General features: G+C 37.6%; 2 protein-coding genes across 4 annotated transcripts; both read left to right on the forward strand.

Annotated features, from left to right (window-relative positions):
• The first annotated feature begins 931 nt into the window (after positions 1–931).
• On the forward strand, positions 932–4,477 carry LOC107775223 (protein EFFECTOR OF TRANSCRIPTION 2). Of its 3 annotated transcripts, XM_016594934.2 has the most exons (4): positions 945–1,084; positions 1,441–1,586; positions 2,135–2,506; positions 2,939–4,477. In XM_016594934.2, the coding sequence occupies exons 2-4, from the start codon at positions 1,458–1,460 to the stop codon at positions 4,139–4,141; spliced, it is 1,704 nt and encodes a 567-aa protein (XP_016450420.1). In that variant the 5' UTR covers positions 945–1,084; positions 1,441–1,457; the 3' UTR covers positions 4,142–4,477. The 3 variants fall into 3 exon arrangements, with proteins under 3 accessions (XP_016450421.1, XP_016450420.1, XP_075095574.1); XM_016594935.2 differs by lacking the exon at positions 1,441–1,586 and having other exon boundaries at positions 932–1,084; XM_075239473.1 differs by lacking the exon at positions 945–1,084 and having other exon boundaries at positions 1,126–1,586.
• On the forward strand, positions 4,419–5,544 carry LOC142173809 (uncharacterized). The gene has a single exon (XM_075239479.1). It carries the CDS (start codon positions 4,556–4,558, stop codon positions 5,498–5,500), a length of 945 nt encoding a protein of 314 aa, XP_075095580.1. The 5' UTR covers positions 4,419–4,555; the 3' UTR covers positions 5,501–5,544.
• The last annotated feature ends 3,870 nt before the right edge of the window (positions 5,545–9,414 follow it).

Below are 9,414 nucleotides of genomic sequence, written 5' to 3' on the forward strand. Positions count from 1 at the left end.
TTATTTTATCGATTATACTTTTGATCCATTTATATTATCGCCCTTAGCAAATCGCCTCGTATTGTCATTAACCGACAAGAGGAAATTTATACTCAATATTGAATAATACAAAGACAAATATAACCTTTTCCTCAACATTAAATATGGGGCAATCATACCTCAACAGTATTAAATAATCTCTTGCTGGTTTTCTATGATTTTTAGCTACCTTTTTCATCTATCAAAAACTAGTGAAGATAAAAATACAAAAGGAAGGATTAAACAAGAGAAGCTTTAATCATCTTATCATGGTTGCCAACTAAATGATCATTTAAGCTACAGCTAACTCCTAAACAAAAAAGTATCCTGGTTTGACCAAAAGGAGGATAGAAAAGGTAGTCCAGTCCTTCTCATTTATTAATCTGCTTAACAACCTGTCAAAGGAAATTATTGAATGATTACTTATACCCGTACATCCTAAATTTGTCTTTTACCTTTCATCCTAAATGGTCGTTTAGTCGTTTGCTTTTGCCATCCATCCAAATCGATCAAAGTAGTATGACCATTTAGGCGTTTGCTTTTGCCATCCATCCAAATCGATCAAAGTAGTATCAATGGGAGGTCAGTAAAGAGACTATTTTAAATAGATTCTCGATTCACGAAAGAAGAGAAAAAAAAGTAATAGTACCAAACAATAATACCAAAAAAATCTAACAATAATAGAATACGAGACTAATACTAATACTCTCGACTACCTACTAATAGTGTACCTTCATTCTCGACTTCCACTCCTTATTTTTTTCAAAGGTATGGCTTTATTATCCTGTGTTTTATAGTCATTCATATTTTTTCTCTTAAATAAAAGAAGACAAAATGTGCATTACCCAAAAAACATTAACAGGAGAGAATGACGTTACTTGTGCAAAAGCCAAATGATCCGTAACAGTTAAGAAGTGGAAAAGCAATGCGTGAAAACCATGGCTAACTTTTTCTTTTCTTTCCTTTTTCTATGAAAGTTATCGCAACTTTAGTAAAGCTATGAATGGCGGAGTAACTTTTTGGGAATTATTTAGCCTTTATGTCATTCATCCATAAAGGAGAAAAGGTGTGTTTACATTTATACGACTTTATTAATAATTTTTGAGCATCTCAGATCAATTCATACTTATCAGTTAGTTGCTGTGGATCCTCTATATATAATAATGAATCCCCAAACTTTGCTAAAATCTCTAGTGTTCATAAACTAAAGTCAAATGCCAGCGAATATATTCCTCTCTATAATCTTCTAAGAAAGACACCGTATAATGAAAAGAACTCACCGATTTTAATATTTTCTTTCCTTATTTTTAGTTATTTCCTTTCTTGATTGGAATAGGAATATAATAGTTATAAGTATTCTTAAATTTGTGAGGTAAACTTGAGTTATTGATGAATGGATAATAACGGCACTTTTAAATAAAGCTGGAGGCAACGGTCCTATGTATAACTCATTGAGTGAAGGAGCAAAGGCTAGCTCCATGGGAGCTACTCACAGATCCGTCACCGTTCGCCTAAATAGAGAAGACTGTAAGCGCACAAAACACGATTCGGCTTTCTCCGATTGGAAGGTTCGATCAAAAATTCTCCACTTTTCGTTCCCATTTGTTTTTAGTTGTTTTGAAGAGTGCGCGTTTTCGTTACCTAAAGGTCAGCTTTTGTTGCTTAGATTCAGATCTAGAGCTGTCTCTAGTTGTTTGGATTGGAGTAGTGCTACAGTTTTTGCTGATTAGGTAAATCATGATTTTAAAAAGGAAAGAAAAATATACTAATATAGTAGAGCTGTAGTAATGGCTAAACAACTTGTGACTAGAAAGTAGAGAAATTTTTATGAAGAATAGCCCATTCTTCAACTTCATCACAGAATTTGATGTTAAGAATGACAACAAATTGGCCAGATAAGTCATCTTCTTTAAGCATATTTGCAAAGAATAGCCCAACACAGAAGATAAATAAATAAATTTGGGTTTTCTCGAATGTACAAAAAATATTTATGTGATAAAGCTCAAATCTTTTCTCCAGAATGGGAAGAAAATGAATTGTAGGAAGTTCTTTTAGCAACTTAACTCTAGTTTTTCTGATTGGCTCATTCTTATTCATTGTGAGTGTTTATTGCCAGATTCTAATTGGGCCTAATGATTGGACGAATTATTTACTGGGGAAGGAAGGAGCAGAGAAATATAGGACTCAGAACCTGCCAAACTGCACCTCGTGCTCTGGAGTTTATGAGCTTGGAATAGCTGTGTCACGACACCAAGCTGGGCGAGAGGCTAGCAGACTTGACCCTGATTATATTGTTCCTGTATATGTTGGAAAATCTGACATTGTTAGGACTAGGCTACAGCGGTATGGCCGTGAAGGCGCTCATTTAGAGAATATCTGCTCCAATAGTGCACTGCACGACCAAGAAAATGTATCTGCTTCAAAGAGAGCAGGATTGTTTACAGAAGCATTCTCAAGAGGCTTCTCTATCGTTTATAGGTGGGCACCTGTAAGTACATATTTCTCTTATCTACAACTTTAAGCCTCTTGCAGATGTTGTTAATTTGTAGTTTCCTCCTTAAGATATCGAAACGCATAAGGTTGTTGCTCGCTCATTCATGCAAATAGCGAGTAAAGCTAGATATTTTAACATTCAGATTAAAGTTCTCCTAGTTTTACTCTGTAATCTTTTGGGAAATTATTATTATGAGGTTATCTTACTAGGCTCTAGACGACAACACTAATAGACCAAGTTGAGTTTTTGCTTTCAGCATTTCACTTTTGTTCATTCTTTGAAAAATCATTGTGAGCTGTCTGCTAGCCATTTGTTTGCATAGTTAAGCATGTTAAAGATTGAAAGTAATTACACACTCTATTGACTTGTACCAAAAACTACCTCAGTTACTAATGGATTTTGGTAATGTTTCCTAATATTTAACAGATGAATGACAACAAAGATGCTGAGAAAACTGAATCCCAGCTGCTCGACAGATTTGACTATGCTTGGAATAAAGGCAGTAATGGCGTACGTCGACACAATGATGTCCTCCACAAACTTGATCGCATTTCAAGAGCAACTCGTCTTCCTGCTTTTGTCAGGAAGCTTCAATTGTCCCTTGAGAAACAAAAAGGTGTCAAAATCAAAGCTTGCAAGCCCCTTTTGTTGGAGAACGGATCTGAGTTTCATGATAGCTTCAAAGGCACTTATTTCCTTCCCCAAATCTTCAAATTTGGTCGATCAAACCCAAGAATAATTTCACTAAGTTCCGGTGTAAATGGTGATCCAAATACTATCTGTGGTGTGGCTTTGGGTCATGGATCTGTTTGTATAAGGCCTCCAATTATGGGAAATAAAAGATGTGCTGAGCACAAGGGAATGAAGGTAAATGGTGTAAATTCAAAGTTGATTGCAGAATGTTTGGAGCACAAGGGAAGGAGTCGAGGCTTAATTTCTCAGCCAGTGACAGACAAAAGTTGCCACTGGACCCACAATCCTATACTTGAAAACAGGACTTATTCCACTGATGATGGCCAGCAGATGTTATCCCGTACAGCTGATACACAACACCCTCAAGATTTCTCTAGCTGTCCTCTTATCGGCAAGAACCACAAGGTCATGTGTGGAGTTCACTTAAATGATGGTAGTTTTTGCACCAGGCAACCTGCAGTAGGAAGAAAGCGGTGTGAAGAACATAAGGGTATGAGGGTTAAAGAGCCCATTTCTAAGCAATTAGGAGTAGAAATACCGAGTGTATTTGCAGGTCCAGCTACCAAAATTAGCAGTGAGAAAATGCATTGGAATATAGACATTCCATCAGTCAACCATTCTCCGGCTTGTGGAGCAACATTGTGTAATGGTTCCTTTTGCAGAAGGAAACCTTCGGAAGGTAATAAAAGATGTTGGCAGCACAAAGGTATGAGGGTTAAAGAGCCCATTTCTAAGCAATTAGAAGCAGAAATACCAAGTGTATTTGCAGGTCCAGCTACCAAAATTAGCAGTGAGAAAATGCATTGGAATATAGACATTCCATCAGTCAACCATTCTCCAGCTTGTGGAGCAACATTGCGTAATGGTTCCTTTTGCAGAAGGAAACCTTCGAAAGGTAATAAAAGATGTTGGCAGCACAAAGGCATGAAGAGTTGAAATAGGACCTCCACGACCTGCATAATGTAGTTTCATAAGAGAATTATTAATCAAGTTGTGGTGCACCCTTACGCAGTGGTGTTGGGATTATCCTTTTATTTAAGAATTATTTATTTACTGTATGTTTGGTCTTTTATTTAGTTGAATTGGTCAGCTCCTAGTTATTAGGAAGTGGACGAGTGGTTTTAGTTGACATAGTGGAGTCTGTTAGGAGTCCTAGTTAATGTTTGTTTAGTCGTGGGTTTGTGGGTTTCATGCGCAGTCATGAAGGCTCTGTAAAGGCCTACATAATGGCTTCTTCTGTTGCAAATAAAGGTGTGAGTTTGCAGTATTAAAGATCCCATCTTGTCCATTTTCTTATCTGCTCTATTCTATCGGTGGTATTCAGAGCAAGGTTAGATCCCGAAAAAAACTATGAGAAAGAGAGTTTACCCAAAAACAATTCTCTATATGGCTTCAGAGAACAATTTTGTGCAGGCAGTTATTCCCCGTTTTGATGGCCATTATGACCATTGGAGTATGCTGATGGAGAATTTCTTATGGTCAAAAGAGTATTGGCTAATTGTTGAAGACGGCATTAAAGCGCTAGTAATAGGCGAAACTTTGACGGATGCTCAAAAGACTGAGTTCGAAGCAAGAAAGCTGAAAGATTTAAAGGCAAAAAATTATCTCTTTCAGGCTATTGAGCGTCCCATCTTGGAAACCATTCTTTGCAAAGAAACTTCCAAAGATATATGGGATTCCATGAAAAAAAAGTATCAAGGCTCTACAAGAGTAAAGCGAGCACAACTTCAAGCCTTGAGGAGGAACTTCGAAACCTTGCAGATGAAGGAAGGAGAATCTGTCACCAACTACTGTGCTAGAACCATGGAGATATGCAACAAGATGCGATTCCATGGTGAGAACATGGGCGGCGTCATAATAGTGGAAAAGATATTGCACTCTCTGACGCCAAAGTATGATTATGTCGTTTGCTCCATTGAGGAGTCAAAAGACATAGATGCATTATCACTTGACGAATTGCAGAGCTCCTTATTGGTGCATGAGCAGAAAATGAACTGTAGTTCAAATTCTGATGAACAAGCTTTGAAGGCTTCTACTTTTATTTCTTCTTCCAGTTCTAGAGGAATGGGTAGAGATAGAGGTCGAGGCAGAGGAAGAGGAGATCGTGGAGGTAGAGATTCCAGCAGGAATTTCAAAGCAAATAATGACCAATCTCAAGGCAAAGGCAGAGGTCGAGATAATGATAAATCCAAGGTAGAATGCTATAAATGTCATAAATGTTATACTAGGCTACATAATGACAAAGAAAAGGAAGAGAAATCCAATTACGCGGAGAACAAGGGGAGACCTTGTTGATGGCAATTCAAGTAGAGAAGGAACTCGAGCAAGATGTTTGAAATTTTGACACAGGCTGCACTAATCACATGATTGGAAGTAAGTCTTGCTTTTAAATGAAGGTATCCGTTCTAAAGTTAGTTTGGTGATTGTTCTATTGTGCATGCAACGGGAAAATGTGACATCAAGATTAAAACCAAGAATGGTTTTGTGAAAACAATCTCTAATGTGTTATATGTTCCTGACTTGAAAAGCAACTTACTGAGTGTTGGTCAGTTGCAAGAGATAAGTTATGTCATTACTATTAAGAAGGGTGAGTGTGAAATTTATGACCCTGTGGGAGGAGCTATTGCAATAATTCAAATGAGTTCAAATAGATTATTTCCCATAAAGATTGATAGTATTCAATCTTGTTTGATGACGGAAGTGAAGGATTCCTCATGGATGTGGCATTTTCGTTATGGTCATTTGAGTTTTGAAGGATTAAAGGCACTTCAGCAGAAGAACATGGTCACGGGTCTTCCTCAAATTACTGCTCATTCTCAAATTTATGAAGAATGTGTTGTTGGCAAACAACACCGATCTCAGTTCCCGAAAGGCAAATCATGACGAGCAAATCATGTTTTGGAGTTGGTTCACTCTGACATTTATGGGCCATTAAGACCAATCTCTAATGGAGGCAAAGGGTATTTTATTACCTTTAGACGATTATTCCCGAAAGACCTGGACATACTTTTTGCAAGAAAAATCAGAAGCTTTTAATGTATTTAGAAGCTTCAAAGCTCATGTGGAGAATGAGACACGAAGGACAATTAAGAGCCTCCGAACTAATCGTGGAGGGCTCTAAGGCATTTGAAGAATTTTGTGGGACTCATGGGCATTCGAAAAGAGCTCACAACGGCATATACACCGCAACAAAATGGTGTATCGTAAAGGAAGAATAAAACCATTCTCAGCATGGTTCGAAGCTTGCTGGCTCGAGGACGATTTCAAAGGCGTTTTGGCCAGAAGCAGTAAATTGGAGCACTCATGTTTTGAATAGAAGTCCAACATTTGCTATTAAAAATCTGACTCCAGAGGAAGCTTGGACTAGAAGGAAACCGGTTGTAGACCATTTTAGAATTTTCGGTTGCATTGCTTATGCACATGCCCTTGATGCAAAAAGAAAAAAGCTTGATGATAGAGGCGAAAAATGTATTTTTCTTGGTGTTAGCGAAGCATCCAAGGCATAGAAGTTGTTCAATCCTTTGACAAAGAAGGTTGTGAGCAGCAGAGATATTATTTTTGATGAAGAAAACACTTGGGATTGGAATATGCAGCAGTTTACTCCAATCTTCATTGATACTGAGGTCGAAGAAGCAACTACAATACCCCAAAATTCTGAAAGTTCTACTCCAACAGCTGCTGAAATTTTACCATCAGCTTTGGAAGAAACTGTCGTAAAAGGCCTGCTTGGATGATGGATTATGAGGTAACCGGTATTAATATCGATGAGGAGACAATTGCTCATTTTGCATTGTTTGCAGATTGTGACCCAATAACTTTTGAAAGTGCTATTCAAGAAGCAAAATGGAAGGAGGCAATGGATGTTGAGATTTCAGCAATTGAAAAAAATGATACTTGGGAGCTTACTGATCTTCCAAAAGGGTAAAATCAATTGGAGTCAAATGGGTTTATAAAATCAAACTCAACGAGAATGGTGAAGTTGAAAAGTACAAGGCGCGCTTGGTGGCTAAAGGATATAAGCAAGAGTATGATATGCACTACAAGGAGTTATTTGCTCCAGTAGTTAGACTTGATGCCATTAGGTTAGTGGTAGCATTGTCATCCCAAAATAATTGGCTGATTTATTAACTAGACGTGAAATCAGCCTTCTTGCATGGAGAATTGCAAGAGCAGGTATATATAGATCAACCTTCTGGTTATGTAAAGCATGGCTGTGAACATAAGGTTTATAGATTGAAAAAAGCATTATATATGCTAAAACAAGCTCCACGAGCTTGGTATAGTCGCATTGATGCTTATTTCAGTATGGTAGGTTTCAAAAAATGCTCATATGAGCATACGCTTTGTACAAAAATTGAAGATGGAAAGCTTTTCATGTATGCTTATATGTAGATGACTTGATCTATACTGGAAATGATCATGCGTTGCTTAAAAATCTAAGCAATCAATGATGACTGAATTTGATATGTCGGATCTTGGGTTGATGCATTATTTTCTAGGTATTGAAGTGAAGCAATCTTCTACTGAAATTTTTATCTCACAACGGAAATGTCCAGAAAATTTTGATGAGGTTTGAAATGCCAAAGTGCAATTCTGTCACCACACCAGCAGAGATGGGGCTGAAGTTGGAGAAAGATCCCATAGGAAAGAAAATTGACAGCACCTTCTACAAGCAAATTGTGGGGAGTTTGATGTATTTAACATCCACTAGGCCTGATATAATGTACTTTGTAAGTCTTATAAGAAGATACATGGAAAATCCTAAAGAGATTCACTTGTTGGCTGCTAAAAGAATTCTCAGGTATTTGCAAGGAACTATTGATTTGGCATTCTGTACAAGAAAGAAGGAAAGTCAGATTTAATCAGCTTTACAAATAGTGATTTTGCTGGAGATAAAGATGATAGAAAAAGCACATCCGGTTATGTCTTTATGTTTGGATCAGGTGCTATTTCATGGTGTTCCAAGAAGCAACCAATTGTTACTTTGTCAACCACAGAAGCAGTGTTTGTGGCAGCAACTGTGTGCTACTTAAGCAATTTGGTTAAAGAACATTCTTGTTGAACTTCATCTTCTTCCGCATAAACCAACTCCAATTTATTGTGACAATGGTTCAGCGATTAAGCTTTCTAAAAATCCAGTTTTACACGGGAGGAGCAAACACATTGATGTGAAATTTCACTTCCTGAGAGATCTCTCGAAGGAGAAGATCGTTGATGTTGTCTACTGCAAAAGTGATTGGCAACTTAAACGCATATGCTCATATTTTTTTACCTTCTGCAACATATTGGGTGGTACCATAATCTATGAGAAAATCAAATCGTCAATTTGTCATTCAATTTAGATTTTAGGAGTAACTCCACATGTGTTGTTATTAGGGTTAAAGCTTAGTTGTTGTAATTTTGATTTTGGTACTAATCTTCTGACGAACAAGTGTGAGTAATTTACAAAGGTAGTTTTCTATGTGGCATTGCTGTTCTGAAGAGGAGTTGGTCCCACGGTACAGGTTGTACAGCTTAATGTCACGTCTTTAGTCGTTAACTAAGTACACGTGCGACACTTGATAATTTTCTCACAATCCTGCACAATTTTCTCACGTTCTTGCTATGTATTACAGAGAGACTAGAAAAAACACAAGAGAATTGTTAAAGGAAGCTTCGTATTAGAGAGAACTTGAATTGTTTGCTTGGTGAAATACAAATGAATGGCCCCTTTTATATACTAGTCTCCTAGGGGCTAGTTTGTAAATATTAATTGTTACACAAGTCCTTAATATTTACAAGATAAGGGCTTTCTCTAGAAGGCTCTTCAAGCCTAGAAGATTTCAAGGACTTTCCTAGTAAATCCATAGAGATCTAGGGTCTTCCAAAGGAAATGTCCATACTTCTCTAGAATCTTCTCACAAATGCTATCCTTCTTTCTATGTAAGCTTCCACATGGCATTAATATATGCCAAATGGTGGCATGATGACATAGAGGGTCATAACACTCTCCCTAACCTAATGTTGCGACGAAACTCTCGGATCTTATCTTTGAATTGCCATAAGTCTTCATATCATTCCCACATGGCCTCCTCCGGAGATTGCCCCTTCCAATGGACGAGGAACATTGCGGTGGCTTTCTGCCCTTATTTTCGCCTAGCCTAGTAATCAATCATAGCCTCAATCTCCCGGTCATGTGAGACGGTGATAGTAATAAGCGCTCAACTTGA

Source organism: Nicotiana tabacum, chromosome 2 (assembly GCF_000715075.1).
Source record: "Nicotiana tabacum cultivar K326 chromosome 2, ASM71507v2, whole genome shotgun sequence".
NCBI lineage: Eukaryota > Viridiplantae > Streptophyta > Magnoliopsida > Solanales > Solanaceae > Nicotiana > Nicotiana tabacum.

What these genes read in the sequence shown, in the direction of transcription:
- LOC107775223 (XM_016594934.2), top strand. Translation starts at nt 1,458, where the DNA reads ATGTATAACTCATTGAGTGAAGGAGCAAAGGCTAGCTCCATGGGAGCT. An exon ending in CGGCTTTCTCCGATTGGAAG is followed by an intron (nt 1,587 to 2,134) that starts GTTCGATCAAAA and finishes GTTTATTGCCAG; the next exon opens with ATTCTAATTGGGCCTAATGA. An exon ending in TCGTTTATAGGTGGGCACCT is followed by an intron (nt 2,507 to 2,938) that starts GTAAGTACATAT and finishes AATATTTAACAG; the next exon opens with ATGAATGACAACAAAGATGC.
- LOC142173809 (XM_075239479.1), top strand. Translation starts at nt 4,556, where the DNA reads ATGAGAAAGAGAGTTTACCCAAAAACAATTCTCTATATGGCTTCAGAG.